The 27,400-nt window shown below is 33.8% G+C and overlaps 1 protein-coding gene across 2 annotated transcripts; it reads right to left on the reverse strand.

The window, feature by feature from the left end:
* Positions 1–2,794: 2,794 nt before the first annotated feature.
* Positions 2,795–26,634, reverse strand: LOC138320492 (uncharacterized). Of its 2 annotated transcripts, none has more exons than XM_069263475.1 (10): positions 26,124–26,634; positions 22,487–22,708; positions 18,431–18,570; positions 17,947–18,082; positions 16,328–16,468; positions 15,811–16,026; positions 6,416–6,568; positions 6,083–6,175; positions 5,415–5,499; positions 2,795–4,652 (listed from the first exon to the last, which is right to left on the reverse strand). In XM_069263475.1, exons 1-10 carry the CDS (start codon positions 26,191–26,193, stop codon positions 4,217–4,219), a joined length of 1,692 nt encoding a protein of 563 aa, XP_069119576.1. In that variant the 5' UTR covers positions 26,194–26,634; the 3' UTR covers positions 2,795–4,216. The 2 variants fall into 2 exon arrangements, with proteins under 2 accessions (XP_069119576.1, XP_069119575.1); XM_069263474.1 differs by having other exon boundaries at positions 6,047–6,175; positions 26,124–26,629.
* Between the last annotated feature and the right edge of the window lie 766 nt (positions 26,635–27,400).

Consider the following 27,400-nt stretch of genomic DNA (forward strand, 5'->3'; position numbering starts at 1 on the left):
CATATAGGAATGCTGTCACACATAATAAGGTGTACATTCAGACATTTTTCATCTTTTTTATTTTTCTATATTTAACAGTTTTACCTCACATTCATCAATTGCCAAACAATACTGAATGCAATACATACCAATATTTGTTTATCATATGTTAAATACAATAAAATTGAGAGCAGAATTCATAGAATTTATTTTTATACTGCGCAATATTGTGAACGGTTTGGAAATGATGAATTATGGATAGAAGGAAGTGTAGTTGATGGGATGAAGAAGGGCTATTTGTAAGATAACAAATTTAATGTGATAATCGTAATATTTACATTTGTTGATGCAAATATCCAACGATATTGTCGATTATAATAATTGGAAGTGTTGTTTCAACTTCAGTTTCACAGGTGATGAATGATATCATTATATTAAATAAATGATAAAAAAATAACAACCCTTGGAACATGCCTTACTGATGTAGTAATTAACGTAATTTGGATTTCGGAACACAAAAGAAGTTTTAACTTACGCTCCACCAGTCTCAACATCTCTCATCAAATACGTCACAGAAAAGCATTTAGCACCAATAAATAGTATATTAGATTGTAAGTTACACTTTCATACACCAGCACACAAAGACACACTACAATTGTACATAACGTATATAATCACAAGCACACCTGTATCTGCGAATTAATAAAGTTTAGAAACCAAGCCTTACATACCGTATTGACAATCTTAACAATAATAGCTGTACATAGATCACATTTCAACGAGTGGCTAATCGAATGTTACAAATGTACACAAACAGTTTTTAAATGATGCTTATCACTAAAGTCACATGTTTGGAAATATACGCAAAATATTTCAATTTTATTTTATATAGTAGAAGCAACACTCGACGACATCGATAGCTTTTTCCACTACAGAAACAATCATGTGAAGTTAAGCATCGTTATAATTAGTTCAGGAGTCAATTGAGAAGATAATAGTTAAAGATATAGAGTATGTATCCCGATATGATAAATACCCAAACTTTGAAGTGTTGAATGAGAGTGATCTCGTACACTGAAATTTGAGCAAGATTACAGTGAGCCTCCCGTGATCACTTAGTCCAATCAGGATACAGGAAAAGTTATGTTCCAAAATAGACTAAATTATTACTCTATTCGATCATCTTTTATACAGCATCACTTCAAGATCTATTTATATATAAAGTGATAAAAAGGCAGAACGGTCCCGACTTACTGCGAAATTACTTGATATAAAATATATATTAGTTCTGTTTCAACTAACCAGTGCAGCAGCTTTAAAGTGTATAATGTGCCTATCACAACGCATCTTACTGTGAGACAAAAGGCTAGATGAGCTTGAGATCGTTTGAGTAATTATTGTACTAATGATGTGTCATTGATGTACAAATGCCAACCTCCATGTAAAATCTTTAAATAGAATATAGGTAACTCCATTTATATACGGCTATATTTGGAGGCGAGAAAGACTCGTGATTCAGATGAATTTGCAATTTCTTTAGGGTTGGACGTGCCATATTTAAGTGGGCTCTAAAAGACAAATGTTTAAGATTCGTGGGCTTAAAGTTGTATTGCTGCTAATTTCACTGTAACGATATGTAACTTAAACATTTGATATTTAAACATTGACATGTAACTTGATGATTTAGCTCCCCAAAAGCATATGTCGGCCTATAAGAGAGCCGAAATCTAGGAATCATATATTCCTGGTTTTGAATAAAGCGCCTTCAATCACCACCATGTTCAGTGACTTCGGGTTTTGTCGGATTCCTAATCGTATCACGTGACTGACGTTCGACACGACCTGCACGTGGTCAGCCAGGTAACTAGCGTAAGCACACATGTGTTTGTTTACGTTTTCCTTCTGGCCTATATGAGCAAATCATGCTAGTATGTCCACAGATTGAGTATTTGAAACATCCAATTTACACATTACCGTAAAATGTTGTGTATCAAATATTGTAATGTGCGAGCATTATTTTCTTTGTAGATAGAGTCTGATGAGGTCGACCACATATTTTGTTTACGAAAAATTGTTGATATTTTCTCTTCGTTTCACAACTCTCGTTTTACTTCGAGATTGTCGCGACGATGTTCGGGAGAGTTCGGAATGATTCGGCATCTTTCGAGCCTATTTTTCACGTGTACACGTTAAAAAGATTTTTTACTTTTATAATTAAAGATACTTCCAGTGCTGCAACTTTATAAAAAGTGGTAAAATTAGAAAGTTTAAACCTCAGACAGACGGAGAAAAATATGTATAACACTTAAACAGTTTTCACTATGACAAAAAGCGAAAGTTATAGACCACACAACTTTAACATGTTGTCTACTCCAATGTGTTTTCATGTGTAATAACATTTGTTGAAATGAAATCGGTGACTATTCTGTGTTTTTGTGTTACAGTTGTTTAATGCTTCACCACGAGATCTTATTTGTGTTGTTTTTTTTTGTTTTTTTTTTCATTTTCTATGTTTTCAACTGTTTGATGACGATTATGATCTTGGCATATTGGTATTCTTCAGTTTCGTGGTAGAGTATTCACGACAATAGCTCTTTATAATAAACATTCAACAGTCGTTTATGGAAGTATAAGCATCAGAGATAATTGATTGTGTATCACTCTATTCCACTTTTATTTCACATGGTGATTAGGGTATATTGTTGTACAGTCAACCGGGTGTCTCAGATACTAATATGTCGGCAGGGAAAGTATCGACATTCAATAGGAAGGTCATATAGGCATACTGATAGACATAATAAGGTGTACACCCACACATTTTTTTATCTTTTATTTTTCTTTATTTAACAGTTTTACATAACATTCATCGAAAACCATACAATACTGAATGCAAAGCATACCAATATTTGTATATCTAAATACAAGAAAATTAAGAGCAGAAATCACAAAATTTACATTCATACTCCGTGACATTGTGAACGAATGGGAAATCATGAATTATGGATAGAAGAAAGAATAGTTTGTTAATGAAGAAGAGCTATTTCTATTTGTAAGTTAATAAATTAAATGTGATAATCGTAATATTTACATAAATGCAAATATTCAACGATATTATCGCTAATAATAATGGAAAATGTTTCAACCCTTGTTTCACAAGTGATGAATAATATTACCATATTAGATAATTGATAAAAATCTAACAACAGCTTGGATATATCTGTATAAGAATTACTGATGTAATTATTTACCTAAGGATTTCGAAATACAAAAAATACTCTCCACCAGTCTCAACATTCTCTCTTTAAACACGTTACGGATAAGCATTTAACACCAATAAATAGTTTAATAGATTGTCAATTACACCTCCATACACCAGTACACAAAGACACCATACAAATTATTGTACATAACTTATATACATGTATTCACAAGCACACACGTATCTAGGAATTAATAAAGGTAAGAAACCAAGCCTTGCATACTGTATTGGCAATCTTACCAGCAATAGCTATACGTAAATCACATATCGAATGGTACAAATGTACACCGACGGCTGTAAGATTATGGTTATCGCAAAAGTCACATATTTGGAAATATACACAAAATATTTCAATTTTATTTTATATAGTGGAAGCAACACTCGACGACGTCGATAGCTTTTTCCACTACAGAAACAATCATGTGAAGTTAAGCATCGTTATAATGAGTTCAAGCATCAATTGAGAGGATAATAGTTAATGAAATAGAGTATTTATCCCGATAATATGATAAATACCTAAACATTAAACTGTTGAATGAGAGTGATCTCATACACCGAAATTTGAGCAGTATTGCAGTGAGCATTTCGTGATCACATAGTCCCATCATGATACAGCGAGTAATTTCCGTAGAATCAGGAAAAGGTACTGTTGCTACGTGTGTTTTTGTCGACTATATTTGACATGCGGATATGTTTAAGTACAGTTGCAGCAGAATCAGTATAGGACCTTCACTGTGAAACGTAAGTAGCAATGGCCCGAATCACGTTTGATTTCCAGAAAGACATTTAGCTTGTATGTGACATCTTGAACCAATTTAAAAACATTTTAGACGATTTCAAGTCATGATTTGTTCAAGGTTGACATCGTGAACACGTTTAATTGGCAATATTGGTTTTGGGATAGCGATAACTATCGAAAATTTCAATCACTTTTGATTTCAAACATTGTTTTAATTTGTCAACATTTGATATATTGAATCACTTTGGATTTCGAATATTGTTTTGATTACAATTGACGTCCTGTGCTGGTCTGGAGAATGACCCACATTTATCGTAAGGCTTGTCAACAAGCGTCAAACAACTTCTCTTGATGTTCTCGATAGTATCATATTCCGCAGACCGCACAACGTCATACGGATTATCAGGAGAATCATCTACATGGTGAACTAAGATTGGTAAAGGATTCAGGGCATTCGACATCCTGCCTTTGAATTCTAACTGATTGTACGTATTGTCTGGTTTAGGGGCTATTTTAGAGGTCCTGGGAGGGATGTCTTTCACTGCAGGCTTTACACGGACTGGTGTTTCACGCAGCATATCCGGCCCGTCTATCGTGTTGTATATACTTTCTTCTTTCTCCAAAACAAAATAAAAATGTTCCTCTTCTTTCTTCTTTTGGACTTTCTTTGCTTTTCTGATAAATACAAATATGCACATAACTTAAATATCAATGTTTTATATACAATATTTTGATAGCATGTTTATATATTCTTTCCTCATCACTTCTGAATTGTATTCCTATAACTGTTGGGATATCTATGTTATCATTTCCCTATCTTTTCTTATTTTTTTCTTTTTATCATTTCACTCTACAATATATCAAATACTTCACTAATAAGCCATAAAAAGATACGAATTCTTTTAAGGTATTAGTCCCTGTTTGAAATAGTTCTTGAACAGAACTAAGGTGATAAAAAGTGTGCCATTTGCATGACAATGCCGAAAAGGAATCGATATGTATGTCAAACAAGCACTCCGTGTATCTGCTATAGAGACTAGTTAACATTATGGTCTGATTACTTGGTGACAGAAATATGCACTGAACACTGTGGACTTGTTTAAATGAAATGTACACTGTTTGCATATTTTGCCAAAATTGACAAGCAACACCACACTGAGTCTGCAGTAATGCCTAAGGTTAGCTCGATACATACACACTTTTTATCAACTTAAATTCCGGTTAAACTTTAATAATCAGAATTCAAAAAGTAGCCGTTTTCCTGCCATTTTTACTCTGATGAATCCAGAATTTTATATATGGGCCAAATGAAACTATACATATACTTATATACAATTAGAGAATTATCCATCAAACACCTTTCGAAAATACCACAAATCACGAATAAAAGTGAACTTATACAGCCAATAGTCGGATAATTGTATGGCATAAGCTTACCTTCTCCGAACACAACAGACGATTATTGCAAGGAGTATCAACATAAACACACCCGCGCCCGCTGATATGACGATGTAGAAGATAACTGAAAAAAGACATTTAATAGTGTAAAAATCTTGATCATGTGTCATTATAAAATGGTCGTATACAACGGAGGCGAAGTCTCAAATGATCTATTCAATCGTCTTTGGTTTGTTGTCGTTAGCCATGCGTTCCAAAGGTACTGGTATTTTCTATTTCTTCAAACAACAGAAGCAAAATTTCCATTGCATGACAATGCAAAAAGACATTTTACATAATCATGATTTAGATAAACGAATACCGAATTGACTAGAATTCCAATAACTATCAAAATCCAAATTGACGGATCGCCAGCTGTCAATCAAACCGCTTGTGACTTTGTATTTTTAGTGTGTATGTTACGACGTTTATTCCGACATTGAATAGATAAATGTGCGTTTGTGAGCACGAGACGTTTCTACAAACTGCCTGGCGATCGGTCAACTGGGCCTTTTGGTTCCATTAGGTATGAAAAACAACCATATCGCTGTATTTCACATGTAACGGTGAAAGGTTAATGATATGCAATGTGCAAAATATATAAACGGTGTTAATAAAATGACATTAGATACCTGATCGTCGTGAGAATACACTGCTAACGTGCTCACCAAACAATATGTCGTCAATCTGATCAATTTTCGTTACTCCAGTATCCATGTCGTTACGGTATGTGTACTCGTTTGATTCGGTGATATCACCATCTGAAATTGACATGATTAACCAGAACATGATACATATTATCATAACCAGAATCTCTAATAATCTTGAATGACGATATGAGCCTAAGCAACGTAAAATCCGTAAAGTTTAGATTTTTTGTTGTGAAATTATAGATTTTTTGTTGTGAAATTATGTACATATATGGACCGCATACAATAAATAGATGTATTTAGTATAAATCCCAACAGGCGTTACATTGCAATATCCTCGGTTATACTCACGAGATTGACAGATGAAGGGTAGGTGTTCTTTACATGATACACTTCCTATAGACCAGCTGTCATCCAACTCATTCTTCTGTAAAGCTAGACATGTCCGTGTTCTATTCTCAATCCTTTGTGATCTGGGCAAGGTCAAATCAACGATGTTTTTACCTGTATAAACGGAAATCCGATTTGATAGTCCACATAACTGTAACTTAACCTCCACATATTGAGTTAGACTGATATAACTACTCACTGTAACTTGATATAACTACTCACTGTAACTTAACCTCCACATAATGAGCTAGACTGATATAACTACTCACTGTAACTTAACCTCCACATAATGAGCTAGACTGATATAACTACTCACTGTAACTTAACCTCCACATAATGAGCTAGACTGATATAACTCATGACTAACTCCACATAATGATAGACTATATAACTACTCACTGTAACTTAACTCCACATAATGAGCTAGACTGATATAACTACTCATTGTAACTTAACCTCCACATAATGAGCTAGACTGATATAACTACTCACTGTAACTTAACCTCCACATAATGACCTAGACTGATATAACTACTCACTGTAACTTAACCTCCACATAATGAGCTAGACTGATATAACTACTCACTGTAACTTAACCTCCACATAATGAGCTAGACTGATATAACTACTCACTGTAACTTAACCTCCACATAATGAGCTAGACTGATATAACTACTCACTGTAACTTAACCTCCACATAATGAGCTAGACTGATATAACTACTCACTGTAACTTAACCTCCACATAATGAGCTAGACTGATATAACTACTCACTGTAACTTAACCTCCACATAATGAGTAGACTGATATAACTACTCACTGTAACTTAACCTCCACATAATGAGCTAGACTGATATAACTACTCACTGTAAACTTAACCTCCACATAATGAGCTAGACTGATATAACTACTCACTGTAACTTAACCTCCACATAATGAGCTAGACTGATATAACTACTCACTGTAACTTAACCTCCACATAATGACCTAGACTGATATAACTACTCACTGTAACTTAACCTCCACATAATGAGCTAGACTGATATAACTACTCACTGTAACTTAACCTCCACATAATGAGCTAGACTGATATAACTACTCACTGTAACTTAACCTCCACATAATGACCTAGACTGATATAACTACTCACTGTAACTTAACCTCCACATAATGACCTAGACTGATATAACTACTCACTGTAACTTAACCTCCACATAATGAGCTAGACTGATATAACTACTCACTGTAACTTAACCTCCACATAATGACCTAGACTGATATAACTACTCACTGTAACTTAACCTCCACATAATGAGCTAGACTGATATAACTACTCACTGTAACTTAACCTCCACATAATGGACCTAGACTGATATAACTACTCACTGTAACTTAACCTCCACATAATGAGCTAGACTGATATAACTACTCACTGTAACTTAACCTCCACATAATGAGCTAGACTGATATAACTACTCACTGTAACTTAACCTCCACATAATGAGCTAGACTGATATAACTACTCACTGTAACTTAACCTCCACATAATGAGCTAGACTGATATAACTACTCACTGTAACTTGACCTCCACATAATGAGCTAGACTGATATAACTACTCACTGTAACTTAACCTCCACATAATGAGCTAGACTGATATAACTACTCACTGTAACTTAACCTCCACATAATGAGCTAGACTGATATAACTACTCACTGTAACTTAACCTCCACATAATGAGCTAGACTGATATAACTACTCACTGTAACTTAACCTCCACATAATGACCTAGACTGATATAACTACTCACTGTAACTTAACCTCCACATAATGACCTAGACTGATATAACTACTCACTGTAACTTAACCTCCACATAATGAGCTAGACTGATATAACTACTCACTGTAACTTAACCTCCACATAATGAGCTAGACTGATATAACTACTCACTGTAACTTAACCTCCACATAATGACCTAGACTGATATAACTACTCACTGTAACTTAACCTCCACATAATGACCTAGACTGATATAACTACTCACTGTAACTTAACCTCCACATAATGACCTAGACTGATATAACTACTCACTGTAACTTAACCTCCACATAATGACCTAGACTGATATAACTACTCACTGTAACTTAACCTCCACATAATGACCTAGACTGATATAACTACTCACTGTAACTTAACTACTCCACATAATGAGCTAGACTGATATAACTACTCACTGTAACTTAACCTCCACATAATGAGCTAGACTGATATAACTACTCACTGTAACTTAACCTCCACATAATGAGCTAGACTGATATAACTACTCACTGTAACTTAACCTCCACATAATGACCTAGACTGATATAACTACTCACTGTAACTTAACCTCCACATAATGACCTAGACTGATATAACTACTCACTGTAACTTAACCTCCACATAATGAGCTTGACTGATATAACTACTCATTGTAACTTAACCTCCACATAATGACCTAGACTGATATAACTACTCACTGTAACTTAACCTCCACATAATGAGCTAGACTGATATAACTACTCACCACTGTAACTTAACCTCCACATAATGAGCTAGACTGATATAACTACTCACTGTAACTTAACCTCCACATAATGAGTTAGACTGATATAACTACTCACTGTAACTTAACCTCCACATAATGAGCTAGACTGATATAACTACTCACTGTAACTTAACCTCCACATAATGAGTTAGACTGATATAACTACTCACTGTAACTTAACCTCCACATAATGAGCTAGACTGATATAACTACTCACTGTAACTTAACCTCCACATAATGAGCTAGACTGATATAACTACTCACTGTAACTTAACCTCCACATAATGAGCTAGACTGATATAACTACTCACTGTAACTTAACCTCCACATAATGACCTAGACTGATATAACTACTCACTGTAACTTAACCTCCACATAATGAGCTAGACTGATATAACTACTCACTGTAACTTAACCTCCACATAATGAGCTAGACTGATATAACTACTCACTGTAACTTAACCTCCACATAATGAGCTAGACTGATATAACTACTCACTGTAACTTAACCTCCACATAATGACTAGACTGATATAACTACTCACTGTAACTTAACCTCCACATAATGAGCTAGACTGATATAACTACTCACTGTAACTTAACCTCCACATAATGAGCTAGACTGATATAACTACTCACTGTAACTTAACCTCCACATAATGAGCTAGACTGATATAACTACTCACTGTAACTTAACCTCCACATAATGAGCTAGACTGATATAACTACTCACTGTAACTTAACCTCCACATAATGACCTAGACTGATATAACTACTCACTGTAACTTAACCTCCACATAATGACCTAGACTGATATAACTACTCACTGTAACTTAACCTCCACATAATGACCTAGACTGATATAACTACTCACTGTAACTTAACCTCCACATAATGACCTAGACTGATATAACTACTCACTGTAACTTAACCTCCACATAATGACCTAGACTGATATAACTACTCACTGTAACTTAACCTCCACATAATGACCTAGACTGATATAACTACTCACTGTAACTTAACCTCCACATAATGAGCTAGACTGATATAACTACTCACTGTAACTTAACCTCCACATAATGACCTAGACTGATATAACTACTCACTGTAACTTAACCTCCACATAATGACCTAGACTGATATAACTACTCACTGTAACTTAACCTCCACATAATGACCTAGACTGATATAACTACTCACTGTAACTTAACCTCCACATAATGAGCTAGACTGATATAACTACTCACTGTAACTTAACCTCCACATAATGACTAACTATATAACACTACTCACTGTAACTTAACCTCCACATAATGACTAGACTGATATAACTACTCACTGTAACTTAACCTCCACATAATGACCTAGACTGATATAACTACTCACTGTAACTTAACCTCCACATAATGAGCTAGACTGATATAACTACTCACTGTAACTTAACCTCCACATAATGAGCTAGACTGATATAACTACTCACTGTGTAACTTAACCTCCACATAATGAGCTAGACTGATATAACTACTCACTGTAACTTAACCTCCACATAATGAGCTAGACTGATATAACTACTCACTGTAACTTAACCTCCACATAATGAGCTAGACTGATATAACTACTCACTGTAACTTAACCTCCACATAATGAGCTAGACTGATATAACTACTCACTGTAACTTAACCTCCACATAATGACCTAGACTGATATAACTACTCACTGTAACTTAACTCCACATAATGAGCTAGACTGATATACTATATAACTACTCACTGTAACTTAACCTCCACATAATGACCTAGACTGATATAACTACTCACTGTAACTTAACCTCCACATAATGAGCTAGACTGATATAACTACTCACTGTAACTTAACCTCCACATAATGAGCTAGACTGATATAACTACTCACTGTAACTTAACCTCCACATAATGAGCTAGACTGATATAACTACTCACTGTAACTTAACCTCCACATAATGACCTAGACTGATATAACTACTCACTGTAACTTAACCTCCACATAATGAGCTAGACTGATATAACTACTCACTGTAACTTAACCTCCACATAATGACTAGACTGATATAACTACTCACTGTAACTTAACTCCACATAATGCTAGACTGATATAACTACTCACTGTAACTTAACTCCACATAATGACCTAGACTGATATAACTACTCACTGTAACTTAACCTCCACATAATGACCTAGACTGATATAACTACTCACTGTAACTTAACCTCCACATAATGAGCTAGACTGATATAACTACTCACTGTAACTTAACCTCCACATAATGACCTAGACTGATATAACTACTCACTGTAACTTAACCTCCACATAATGACCTAGACTGATATAACTACTCACTGTAACTTAACCTCCACATAATGAGCTAGACTGATATAACTACTCACTGTAACTTAACCTCCACATAACTGACTAGACTGATACTTAACCTCCACTAATGACTAGAAAAACACTACTGTAACTTAACCTCCACATAATGACTAGACTGATATAACTACTCACTGTAACTTAACCTCCACATAATGACCTAGACTGATATAACTACTCACTGTAACTTAACCTCCACATAATGACCTAGACTGATATAACTACTCACTGTAACTTAACCTCCACATAATGAGCTAGACTGATATAACTACTCACTGTAACTTAACCTCCACATAATGACTAGACTGATATAACTACTCACTGTAACTTAACCTCCACATAATGACCTAGACTGATATAACTACTCACTGTAACTTGACCTCCACATAATGACCTAGACTGATATAACTACTCACTGTAACTTAACCTCCACATAATGACCTAGACTGATATAACTACCCACTGTAACTTAACCTCCACATAATGACCTAGACTGATATAACTACTCACTGTAACTTAACCTCCACATAATGACCTAGACTGATATAACTACTCACTGTAACTTAACCTCCACATAATGACCTAGACTGATATAACTACTCACTGTAACTTAACCTCCACATAATGAGTTAGACTGATATAACTACTCACTGTAACTTAACCTCCACATAATGAGTTAGACTGATATAACTACTCACTGTAACTTAACCTCCACATAATGAGCTAGACTGATATAACTACTCACTGTAACTTAACCTCCACATAATGACCTAGACTGATATAACTACTCACTGTAACTTAACCTCCACATAATGAGCTAGACTGATATAACTACTCACTGTAACTTAACCTCCACATAATGAGCTAGACTGATATAACTACTCACTGTAACTTAACCTCCACATAATGAGCTAGACTGATATAACTACTCACTGTAACTTAACCTCCACATAATGAGCTAGACTGATATAACTACTCACTGTAACTTAACCTCCACATAATGACCTAGACTGATATAACTACTCACTGTAACTTAACCTCCACATAATGACCTAGACTGATATAACTACTCACTGTAACTTAACCTCCACATAATGACCTAGACTGATATAACTACTCACTGTAACTTAACCTCCACATAATGACCTAGACTGATATAACTACTCACTGTAACTTAACCTCCACATAATGACCTAGACTGATATAACTACTCACTGTAACTTAACCTCCACATAATGACCTAGACTGATATAACTACTCACTGTAACTTAACCTCCACATAATGAGCTAGACTGATATAACTACTCACTGTAACTTAACCTCCACATAATGAGCTAGACTGATATAACTACTCACTGTAACTTAACCTCCACATAATGACTAGACTGATATAACTACTCACTGTAACTTAACCTCCACATAATGAGCTAGACTGATATAACTACTCACTGTAACTTAACCTCCACATAATGAGCTAGACTGATATAACTACTCACTGTAACTTAACCTCCACATAATGACTAGACTGATATAACTACTCACTGTAACTTAACCTCCACATAATGAGCTAGACTGATATAACTACTCACTGTAACTTAACCTCCACATAATGAGCTAGACTGATATAACTACTCACTGTAACTTAACCTCCACATAATGACCTAGACTGATATAACTACTCACTGTAACTTAACCTCCACATAATGACCTAGACTGATATAACTACTCACTGTAACTTAACCTCCACATTATGACCTAGACTGATATAACTACTCACTGTAACTTAACCTCCACATAATGACCTAGACTGATATAACTACTCACTGTAACTTAACCTCCACATAATGACCTAGACTGATATAACTACTCACTGTAACTTAACCTCCACATAATGACCTAGACTGATATAACTACTCACTGTAACTTAACCTCCACATAATGAGCTAGACTGATATATAACTACTCACTGTAACTTAACCTCCACATAATGACCTAGACTGATATAACTACTCACTGTAACTTAACCTCCACATAATGACCTAGACTGATATAACTACTCACTGTAACTTAACCTCCACATAATGACCTAGACTGATATAACTACTCACTGTAACTTAACCTCCACATAATGACCTAGACTGATATAACTACTCACTGTAACTTAACCTCCACATAATGACCTAGACTGATATAACTACTCACTGTAACTTAACCTCCACATAATGAGCTAGACTGATATAACTACTCACTGTAACTTAACCTCCACATAATGACCTAGACTGATATAACTACTCACTGTAACTTAACCTCCACATAATGAGCTAGACTGATATAACTACTCACTGTAACTTAACCTCCACATAATGAGCTAGACTGATATAACTACTCACTGTAACTTAACCTCCACATAATGACCTAGACTGATATAACTACTCACTGTAACTTAACCTCCACATAATGAGCTAGACTGATATAACTACTCACTGTAACTTTAACCTCCACATAATGAGCTAGACTGATATAACTACTCACTGTAACTTAACCTCCACATAATGACCTAGACTGATATAACTACTCACTGTAACTTAACCTCCACATAATGAGCTAGACTGATATAACTACTCACTGTAACTTAACCTCCACATAATGAGCTAGACTGATATAACTACTCACTGTAACTTAACCTCCACATAATGAGCTAGACTGATATAACTACTCACTGTAACTTAACCTCCACATAATGAGCTAGACTGATATAACTACTCACTGTAACTTAACCTCCACATAATGACCTAGACTGATATAACTACTCACTGTAACTTAACCTCCACATAATGACCTAGACTGATATAACTACTCACTGTAACTTAACCTCCACATAATGACTAGACTGATATAACTACTCACTGTAACTTAACCTCCACATAATGACTAGACTGATATAACTACTCACTGTAACTTAACCTCCACACATAATGAGCTAGACTGATATAACTACTCACTGTAACTTAACCTCCACATAATGAGCTAGACTGATATAACTACTCACTGTAACTAAACATCCACATAATGACCTAGACTGATATAACTACTCACTGTAACTTAACCTCCACATAATGAGCTAGACTGATATAACTACTCACTGTAACTTAACCTCCACATAATGACCTAGACTGATATAACTACTCACTGTAACTTAACCTCCACATAATGACCTAGACTGATATAACTACTCACTGTAACTTAACCTCCACATAATGACCTAGACTGATATAACTACTCACTGTAACTTAACCTCCACATAATGACCTAGACTGATATAACTACTCACTGTAACTTAACCTCCACATAATGAGCTAGACTGATATAACTACTCACTGTAACTTAACCTCCACATAATGAGCTAGACTGATATAACTACTCACTGTAACTTAACCTCCACATAATGAGCTAGACTGATATAACTACTCACTGTAACTTAACCTCCACATAATGAGCTAGACTGATATAACTACTCACTGTAAATTTAACCTCCACATAATGAGCTAGACTGATATAACTACTCACTGTAACTTAACCTCCACATAATGAGCTAGACTGATATAACTACTCACTGTAATTTAACCTCCACATAATGAGCTAGACTGATATAACTACTCACTGTAATTTAACCTCCACATAATGAGCTAGACTGATATAACTACTCACTGTAACTTAACCTCCACATAATGAGCTAGACTGATATAACTACTCACTGTAATTTAACCTCCACATAATGAGCTAGACTGATATAACTACTCACTGTAATTTAACCTCCACATAATGAGCTAGACTGATATAACTACTCACTGTAACTTGACCTCCACATAATGAGCTAGACTGATATAACTACTCACTGTAACTTAACCTCCACATAACGACCTAGACTGATATAACTACTCACTGTAATTTAACATCCACATAATGAGCTAGACTGATATAACTACTCACTGTAACTTAACCTCCACATAATGAGCTAGACTGATATAACTACTCACTGTAACTTAACCTCCACATAATGACCTAGACTGATATAACTACTCACTGTAACTTAACCTCCACATAATGACCTAGACTGATATAACTACTCACTGTAATTTAACCTCCACATAATGACCTAGACTGATATAACTACTCACTGTAACTTAACCTCCACATAATGAGCTAGACTGATATAACTACTCACTGTAACTTAACCTCCACATAATGAGCTAGACTGATATAACTACTCACTGTAACTTAACCTCCACATAATGAGCTAGACTGATATAACTACTCACTGTAACTTAACCTCCACATAATGACCTAGACTGATATAACTACTCACTGTATCCCGTCCATGTCTGTACGACCCTCGTCAAGCCTGTCCAGTAAAACGAGTGATGTTTTAGGAGATCCTCCTCGTCCTCCACAGCCCTGTCAGACAGGTGACCGCCCATTATCTGACACTTCTTGGCTGCTTCAAACCACGTCCTCGCTTCTTCAGACGCGTAATAACATGGAATGGCTCTCTTATAGAAATTACACACACCAGGGTTGTTTACTGTAAACCATGTTTAATATAAGAAATGAATTCAGGGGAATCAATAAAAAAGGAAATGTAGTTTCAAAGACTAGCTAATGAGATGATTGGTTTATTATATACATTACCTATTTATCATCATAGATATGCTACAATTACATGTAATAACTTACGGCTTGGTTTGCCAAGTGAAGCGATTGCCTTACGAAATTTTAATTAAATTATGCTTAATGTCATTTATGTCTATTGTACAATTCTTACGGATTAATAGCATTTTCGAACATTGTTTTGATTTAAAGTAATATGAAATACAGACATTTACCTATCTTACAGACGTATTTATGTCGTTGTGTACAGTTGCCGGAGTACCACATAGTTTTATTATCGCTAATTCTCATAATCTGGCCACAATCCTGTCGAGTTTGTTCTGCATCAGGCTTGTGCATGTGCCATCCGAGTGAATCTACATTCAAGCGACAATATTTTAGCATAGTTATGGAGTCTATAAAACTTTATCGTATAATTTGTTTGCAACAATCTAAATTTGAATTAATATATAATCAACTATTATTTTTATATAGTTACTTGTATATAAAATATACGCATGGAGCCCACGTCATGTAATGATTTTTTTAGTATGTATGAGGTTATGTAATGATTTGTGATCAACGTTTTTAAGAGAGGTCACCATAGCAACGTTGAGTACTTACAGAGCAAATACAGAATAAAATGAATATGCTATATATTATTGCATATCATGAAAATGCCATTAAAGTGATATAACTGAAAAACTGATCAGGAAATAATAGCTATTTATATATCTAGGGAGAAGCTTTAGTCAGTACCAGAATACGTATCATAATATCTGAGAGAGCACGTTATCCTGTTCTCCTTTTTCATGCATTAATCCGCATATAAGTCATGCAGATTATGATGAATAATTCAATATAAAACTATTTCATATTTTATTCAGTTTACACAAGGTCGTAGCGTCAGTATTGTTTTCTAAACATGGCCGTACACCATCAACTTTTAGACATTTCTCTATTATGGTGTACAAAGAATATAAACGGACTCTCTAAACTCAGTAAATTAAACCATTAATGTAAACAAAATCACATTACATTATGATAACACTCTAAAAAACAAATAAATGTTATAATAATTTATCTACAAATAAATGTTATAAACAAGTTCAACAAATTGTTTTAGTTTTGTTTAAAAAAATATTTCTATGCAATTTAAGAAATGAACGCGTTACAAATAAAACAACTTTCAATCAGAAAATATATAAAAAGAATCACAAAAATAGCGAATAAGAATGATTGGTGATTTGGAACTACACTGTTTATTGGCCCCAATTATATTCACATATAATCTAAGCAATTGCAATCCTTACCAAAAGAATGCTAAGAGTATTTCCTAAAGAAAACATTATTTATGTATTTCATCAGTAATGTTATGATCTTCAAATGTTCTATGCGGAAGATTCAATTTTAGAGATACCTTTATAAACATTGCCTGATGACTAATCTCGTTGACATTGTCTTTGTCAGAAAATGTTTGAAATTGAATATTCGACTTCAAATGTACATCTTGAAGTTATCAACTTATCTTTGATGCAAGTAATACAGATCTTGAGTTTTGTATATAAAATATTCTTTACATATTTCCTTCTTTGAACGCGTATTTGTTCGGTTTGAAAATCTTATAAATACGCATGACATGGTTTAGGGACACTTTCTGTCATTACGATGAATTTCCTGTTCGTGTTTCTTATCACAGCCAATCCCTGTGTATATCTAATACTAGATCTGTTTATGAATAGACCAACTAAAGAACAGTAGTGATTTGACCTGTTTTGATAGGGGTTGTAAGACGAGCTCTTTGACACGAGCCTCTCTCGCGAGCCACTCTCTCGCGCCAGTCTCGTGAGCTCACCTTGGGTGTTATAGACGGTGACGCTCTTATCGCCTCCACAAAGCTGGTACCTGTTTCCGGGACAGAGTTTGTTACAATTGACATCCAACACGGATTTAAACTTTGTCTCTTCATGGAGACAAAAACACTCAGACCCCTACAAACATGTAAAACGAAACAACACTTAATATTAGTATGACGAAATACATGTAATGTTCCAATACACTAGAGTAGTATTTAGATTACGCAATTTAACCCAAGTAAATAAGTACTGTTTATGTTATGTAGAATCGATTCATAAAAATTATCATAAACTGATAAGAAAGAATAATGCTATATGAACAAACAATAATCATAAACTGCAATTTGCGCAAAATAACTGGCACAGAAATCGTTTAGAAAAATAGTTTATCAAGAAAAGTAATGGAAATAGATTTGAAATGTTCCCGGTGTTTGTTAAGCACCTCAATACCTTGTTAGGGTATATGATGACGTCATGTCTTACCTTCAGACCTGCGTAAAGAGTTTTCATACTGTGTCTACAGAAACTTGAACATAACGTCGGCTGATTATTTGTGAAGTTACTGGGGTAGGAAAACCTCTCTGTAAAACAGCCTAGTGGTCTCTTCTGTAGAGTGGACAAGTCTGAACATAAACAAGAAAGCATGAGGTAATGGAAGACTTTGGCACAAAATGTTGATGTCTATATACTATAAACCAATTTCTTTGTGTGATTGACTGTCACGTATTTCACGGGCGATAATAAATAAGACATCACGAAATGAAATCGCCACGAAAATGTAAAAACGACAGATGAAAAATAGAAGTCAGGGTCGTCATGAAAAAAGTCCTTGGAAATAAAAACGTCGCAAAAAAGAATTAGGTTACAGTATAAATAACTTTTATTTTAATTATGAAGTGATTTAGACTTATCCCTGTAAAAATACCACAATATGATACAACATCCTAATCTGCTGCATAACCAAAGTTGATAAGAACAATTTTACACCTAATTGGTGATGACTATAAAAATGGCGTTTTTTTCTCCAAGAGTTGTTATCTGACCTATGGCAGATTAACATTTACTGTAAGTTTACTATAATTGATGTACATAGGTGTTGATACATTAATAACTATATCCAGAAGATAATGGTTACCCTACGGTAACATCTGATCTGGTTCTCTTTCTGCATTTACACACGAATAAACCATTACTTTGTTTCTGTGTTTCCGTTTTTAATTTACGCCATCTGAACAAGCTATTACTAAACCATTTACATCACCAATGAAAATCAAAACATCTGACTTTGTTTTCTCATGAAACAACTCTCATTCAAATTTATATTTAGTTCAAACTTTTCCTTTCTTTTATTATTATGAAGTCAGTGTTATTTATAGTATCTTCATTCTGTTAAATCGTTTTCAACTTCAGTTTAGTTTATGTATATATACATATACGTTTGACATCAACTTCAGTTCATAGTTTATGTATATATACAAATTACGTTTGACATAACTTCAGTTCATAGTTTATGTATATATACATATACGTTTGACATCAACTTCAGTTCATAGTTTATGTTTATATACGTTGACATCACTTCAGTTCATAGTTTATGTATATATACATATACGTTTGACATCAACTTCAGTTCATAGTTTATGTATATATACATATACGTTTGACATCAACTTCAGTTCATAGTTTATGTATATATACATATACGTTTGACATCAACTTCAGTTCATAGTTTATGTATATATACATATACGTTTGACATCAACTTCAGTTCATAGTTTATGTATATATACATATACGTTTGACATCAACTTCAGTTCATAGTTTATGTATATATACATATACGTTTGACATCAACTTCAGTTCATAGTTTATGTATATATACATATACGTTTGACATCAACTTTCATGTTCATAGTTTATGTATATATACATATACGTTTGACATCAACTTCAGTTCATAGTTTATGTATATATACATATACGTTTGACATCAACTTCAGTTCATAGTTTATGTATATATACATATACGTTTGACATCAACTTCAGTTCATAGTTTATGTATATATACATATACGTTTGACATCAACTTCAGTTCATAGTTTATGTATATATACATATACGTTTGACATCAACTTCAGTTCATAGTTTATGTATATATACATATACGTTTGACATCAACTTCAGTTCATAGTTTATGTATATATACATATACGTTTGACATCAACTTCAGTTCATAGTTTATGTATATATACATATACGTTTGACATCAACTTCAGTTCATAGTTTATGTTATATATATATACATATACGTTTGAACATCAACTTCAGTTCATAGTTTATGTATATATACAGTTTATACAGTTTTGACATCAACAACTCAGTTCATAGTTTATGTATATATACATATACGTTTGACATCAACTTCAGTTCATAGTTTTACATCAACTTCAGTTCATAGTTTATGTATATATACATATACGTTTGACATCAACTTCAGTTCATAGTTTATGTATATATACATATACGTTTGACATCAACTTAGTTCATATTTTATGTATATATACATATACGTTTGACATCAACTTCAGTTCATAGTTTTATTATATAACATATACGTTTGACATAACTTCAGTTCATAGTTTATGTATATATACATATACGTTTGACATCAACTTCAGTTCATAGTTTATGTATATATATACATATACGTTTGACATCAACTTCAGTTCATAGTTTATGTATATATACATATACGTTTGACATCAACTTCAGTTCATAGTTTATACATATACGTTTGACATCAACTTCAGTTCATAGTTTATGTATATATAATATACGTTTGACATCAACTTCAGTCATAGTTATGTAATACATATACGTTTGACATCAACTTCAGTTCATAGTTTATGTATATATACATATACATATACGTTTGACATCAACTTCAGTTCATAGTTTATGTATATATACATATATACGTTTGACATCAACTTCAGTTCATAGTTTATGTATATATACATATACGTTTGACATCAACTTCAGTTCATAGTTTATGTATATATACATATACGTTTGACATCAACTGTTTCAGTTCATAGTTTGACTTTATAGTTATATATACATATACGTTTGACATCAACTTCAGTTCATAGTTTATGTATATATACATATACGTTTGACATCAACTTCAGTTCATAGTTTATGTATATATATACTTAAACATATACGTTTGACATCAACTTCAGTTCATAGTTTATGTATATATACATATACGTTTGACATCAACTTCAGTTCATAGTTTATGTATATATACATATACGTTTGACATCAACTTCAGTTCATAGTTTATGTATATATACATATACGTTTGACATCAACTTCAGTTCATAGTTTATGTATATATACATATACGTTTGACATCAACTTCAGTTCATAGTTTATGTATATATACATATACGTTTGACATCAACTTCAGTTCATAGTTTATGTATATATACATATACGTTTGACATCAACTTCAGTTCATAGTTTATGTATATATACATATACGTTTGACATCAACTTCAGTTCACATTACATAATATCCTCTATTAACCATCTTATCAAAACAATAAGACGTGGTATTTGTAGTGTTGGTGACGGGAAGTCGGGATGGCGACTGAAAAGTTGTTTTGTATCAGAATCAAGTCAAGTGGCCATCATTACAATCGGAGGTTGTACTGTTCCCACGACCATTAAGGTTTCTACAAGGAACATCCTCGTGTTAAGTAATATCCTGATTTACTTAACACACGCCTCCTTACATAAATTAATTTGTTCAAAATATTGCACAAACAAAACTCTCAAACTCAAAAAATATATATATTTGGTATTTTAGTACACTATTTAAGGCAATGAAATTAGCAAAAAATACGACTTTTTAGAAAAAATGAAAGTTTCTTGACATAACATTCGATCTATTGGAGTTTAGTTTTGTCACCTTTTATCCATACTTGGCCATCTCTATTACTGAATAATCGTAGCATTTATATTATGTCTTGAAGTGTTAATGAGGATTTCTAAGGAGACTACACAGCTGAATATCGCTGTTGGCTTTCCCAATAGTACTAATATCTTGCACATAATATCACATGCCTTTATGAGTCGGTTTGAAACTTACAATGCATTATGTTTTGTTTACACTTGTGTAACTGGTAAGTAATAACGTTATTACACACGACTTCCATCTTTGCATTTGTGAGTAATTATCCAATCATATTATTTGAATTTTATCACAAAACGAGCACACTGATATACAATTATGTATACTTTCTTTGACTTTTTTTACACAGAAATGTTATATCTTTGCATACTGTATATATAACTAGAAAATATTGCAATTTTTAAACACGCATAGAGATGTTTTATGGCAATCATACAGAATTTTTTCGATTGATTACCAATATAAATTAACAAAAATGTATTCAGAATAGCCAAAAAACTTGTTTGTTGTGCAAGAATTGTAATTTTTGTCTTTATTTTAAAGTAGACATTTCGTACCATGTGACCAGATCCATGAAGCCTTGTCCTCCCGTCCTCCTATCCATATAGTCGGTCTGGTATCCGTCGTGTTCAGTCTATCAACCAATTTGTCCCAATAATCTAAATCTTTGATTGTTAAAAGTTTCCCGCCTCTATTCCGACATAACTTCCTGGCATCTTTCCACACTTCCGTCTGACTGTAATAAGTTCCTATGCTTCGTAGTGATATCCGTTCGGTGCCTGCAATTGATAGATATTTGTTTTAATGATAAACTCTGAAAAGATACCTTATCTCTTATCGTGTTACTTAAGAAAAAACAGGCAGAAGGAAAACAGGGAAAAAAGTTAACGCTTTAAATCTTCGTCCTGCTAGGACCTTACGAGGTTGCCTACTCAGTTGTGGGGAAGGAAATAGAGATACATGTAAATTGAACCCGATACTCAATAACGTTTTAAAGCAGAGGTTTACTTTCTGTAACAATGTACAGGTTAGCCTAGAAGTGGCCCCATTAATCGCCACCTTGATGTTTTCAATTTCTAAGCCACTTGTGCGATTATTGGGTCAATTATAGTGGTTTTGCTTATATTAGTATATTGTCGATTGAATAAAGTCGAAATTTCAACCGTTGGCCAGTAGCGGACAACTGCCCTGCACATGGCTGACATTTGGATATACATAAGCCACTCTTCCATAATTTAAATATGTCACATTCTTAAATGTTGGTAAGTTACCATGCGACCACGTGTGTGAATACTAGTTGATACTACCCTTGCATGCTACCACTGTAAGCATTTCATCCAAAATATATAAATTATGATAGCTTACAAGCCATTTGTATTACTTGTATTGGTGTCAGTTAGAAGATAAGAAAGTTACATTTTACCATGTATCATTTAACTGTTTCATTTAACTATGCACAGTTTCAAGAAACCTTAACTCTATCAAAAAAATTTCACATCACCTGCTGAGCGTATTATCTCAGATTAGAGTAAAGTTTTATTGGTTGTGTCATGACTGTACATATATTTTCCATGTGTCTAAGCCAAGCTCGTGCCGGGCCGTCAGCTGCAGTAGCGATTGGTGAGGGAGTGATAACGTTTATCTGCACCAATCGCTAGCTGACTAGCACTTTGATAGCAGATCAGGGAATCATTTTCCCAAGAGCTTTCCTTTACATTATACATGCATGTGGGTATTTGAAAAATATATATATATAATTTTTTTAAACATTTACTTTTGGTAATGTAGTGTTCTGACTATATCTTATGCAAGCCTTTAACAAATCAATGCCCTAAAGTCTGAATTTAGTTAAACACTTTTCGTTTTGCTTTTCTCAGAATGCAAGCTTAAGACAATTAAGCACGAAAACAGACAGAAACTCTAATGTTGAACTCCTTTCGTTCTGATGGTTCATATTACAGGATGTACATTTATTTTTACAAGATGCAGACTCCGTCATTTTACCACGTACAAATTATACCCTGTACAAAGCACCAACTTCAAAACAGAAAACATAAGACGTCTTCAAATTCCTTTATACATTTTACTTTTTTTCATTTCAAAACTTTGAAAAAATTCGATTGTTGTGTTACACAAGTTTTCGTATCAGTATATGTAGAAAAGACTAATATAAGATGATACTTTTGTTTACGCCTACTTTTGGGTTTCTCTTCGACAGTACAATACGTCATTGGTATATGCAATCAACTGTAAACGAAGTACATAGCAATGTATATATATCATACAACGATAGTTCAGAGAAAATATTTTCTATAACAACAGAGTGAATTTTGATTATTTAATTTGAAAATTACATTTATCTGGCACCATTGTTAACCAAGTTAACATAATGACATCATAGAAATTTGTTCATCAACGTTTTATGATAAATATTATTAGGTACTATTTTACCACTGGCCTACAGGGTTCAAGGTCTATGTGCAGGAGTTGATAGGGATTATTTTCTCTGGAAAGTCCAGATTTCTTCCAACACCAAATTAAGTCTCTGATATATTCATCGATAGGACGTAAATCCAATCCAAATTTTCTCTTACTAATTTTGTCATTTATGTGTCAAATTACATAGCGAATTATTTTTAGTTGAATCAAGAATATTCTTATTTAAACAGTATAGTCATCTTACCTATAACATGTCCATGCTTTAAATATACCACTCGTTACCAAGCGGAAGTGTCTAAACTGATACACTACATCTCGTATATAATATCCAAGGATCGATTGTCGAAAGATTTGTCAGCATACAAACTTGGAAATCAAAGTATAAAAAAACACTTTCAAACCTTGCAGAAACAAGTGTGTTTAATATTTTTTATCAGATGTATATCTTATATCTTTTCATATTATTACTAAAATATTTTGTTTGTCATAAATTTCATGGTTTCGAGAAATGCTGTCAATATGCAATTTCAGTTTGTACAAAATGAAGCTTGTCAGGCTTTGATAATCTGTTCCTAAATGTCAATCACTGTGACCACGATACATTAGGCATAGTTCACCAGCATTTAACAGCGTCTGTGTGATGATACATACACACATGCGAGAATATCACTAAATTCTGGCTCCGCGCCTATCTGCAGTCTGTTGCTATGGGAATGTTTATAAATATAGTTATCAGCTGAGCGTTAACTTTTAACTTTAGTCGGTACGCAAGACATTTTAATAGCAACTACTGTTTTTTTGGTTTCCCGTCGAAGAATCTTTCACTTCCTTCGAATAACGAACGTATTTGATGCCAAACATTTGCAGCGTTCGACCAAAAACCTTTAAAAACACTCAATGCATTTATTTAATGAATTAATCTATTTTGTATAAAATTAATTTCTTACTCAATTTTTTCAATATTTTCTTTCTACCGTTAGATAATAATATACACGCGCCAATAAAATTGGATATTTTCATATAAAATTATTATCTGCTCTCAAGCTTGATTGTCAGAACCTATGTAGAGATTCCCATTTAATGAACAATGATATGTGTCATTATAATCATATCATGGTCAGAATTTGGGCAACCCTATGATGTTTAATTAGCGTCATAGCAGTGTGAACCCTATAATGGACATGAGTTAGTGCTATATTTGTTTTATGATATCCCAGTAATGCTTTCGAACAATGGTTGATAGGTATGGGTTAGTCCTATAATAACCCAGTGATGACCCTAATGTATTAATTGTGATCAGGGTAACAATAGTTATTGATTAAAGTCAAGGCAACAGGAAACCAAAATTGGTTCGAACCATAGTTAAACGGCAGTTATCGATCATAGGTATTAAACTCGTCTGACAATACATGTCAATATAATTATATATTGACATGTATTGTCAGACGAGTTTAATAACTATGTTATCGATAAGACTAGGTAACATTACAATGTTAATTATCTATGATGCCTACAGGAACTGTAGATGAATACAAGTCAACAATTCACATATTACACAAAAAACCTACTCATATAAATATAATACGGAAAGTGCTTTGATAAAAGACTTATCAAACACTTAGCAATTCACAAACTAAACAAAATAATAATAGTTATCATACAAGAAAAGGAACACTTGCTTGAAAGAGCTCTTCCATCACATAACATTTCACATACTTTCGATTGAAGAAATAGGAAAACTTCAAAAATACTTACTCAGCACAGGCAAAAGTAAATATCCATAAACAACGACTGTAACTACCAACACGCACAGATTCTCCGCCATCTCGCTTGGGAAAATGTAAACACTGAGTTCCTTGGTCTCCTGTTTGGTAAAATGTAAACACTAGTTTCTTCGGTTCCCTGCTTGATGGACTTTATATGTTAGATAGTTCCTCCTTGGTCAACTCTTGTGAAATGAACATATTAGTCCTTCAATCACCTGTTTGGTGAAATATACAGACTGAGTCTTGATGAAACGGACACACTGGTGAAATGCACACAGCCTGGTAAAATGTACAGAATGAGTCTGTGGTCACCTGCTAAAGAAGAAACGGAGAAACGTAGATCAGTTTAACAATAAATGAGGCACTGTTAAGTAAGGGCCATAGTATCAAGTGCAACAGGATGACAGCGTCATATAATTTCGAGTAGTCACCATTACGCGTGTGGGTCGGGCATCGTGTAAAACTCTTACAGATATAATATGGGATGTATATGTAAACAGAGTACACGATATGGACCTATACAGCTGTCTTCTCCGCTTAAAGATGTGGTTAACACGGAAACTGTCAATAATGTTATATACATACACGTAATCACTTCTCTCTGTTTTTAGGACAAGTCCGGAGTGACTGACATTCTTTCCCCATATACTAATGATAGTTACGGATGAGATGATTCATATTGTACTCCCATTATCAATTTTTACAATGGTTTACAATTTAAATCCCTAAACTGGCAGACAACTGACAAAGGCATCCAAAACGTGGGATGTCGAAGACTTTTTGCTTGCAGATAGGGTACTTAATAGGGGGAAAGAAGTGTGTATGAATAGGGTGATGATGCTAACCAATTCTTGTGGGATAGGATCTCTTAGAATATACCCCTAAATGGATTGGAAGGCGAGGAAATGCTCCTGAATAATGTTAAGAGACAACGAACATATAGGTTAGTTGATTGATAAAGGATCCTAAAAGGGGTGGAAATAAGCATGAATGGTAGAAAGTACCAAACGAAATATTTGAGTTACGAAAAGAAACATTTCAAAACAATTTATGGAGGTGATGAGAGAAACCCAAATAATAATAATTTTGAAAAAACAAATGATCTCAAATAGAACAACGAAAATGTCCTAAATATTATGATGGCAAAGACAAACGCTTAAAAGCAAGTAGGAGGCAATGAAATGATATAAGATCTGGTGAAGAGGAATTGCTCTGAATCGGTTGAGGTCTAGAGGTGAGCGATGCAAGTAAATGACATATACTGGA

Source organism: Argopecten irradians, chromosome 4 (assembly GCF_041381155.1).
Source record: "Argopecten irradians isolate NY chromosome 4, Ai_NY, whole genome shotgun sequence".
Lineage (NCBI taxonomy): Eukaryota > Metazoa > Mollusca > Bivalvia > Pectinida > Pectinidae > Argopecten > Argopecten irradians.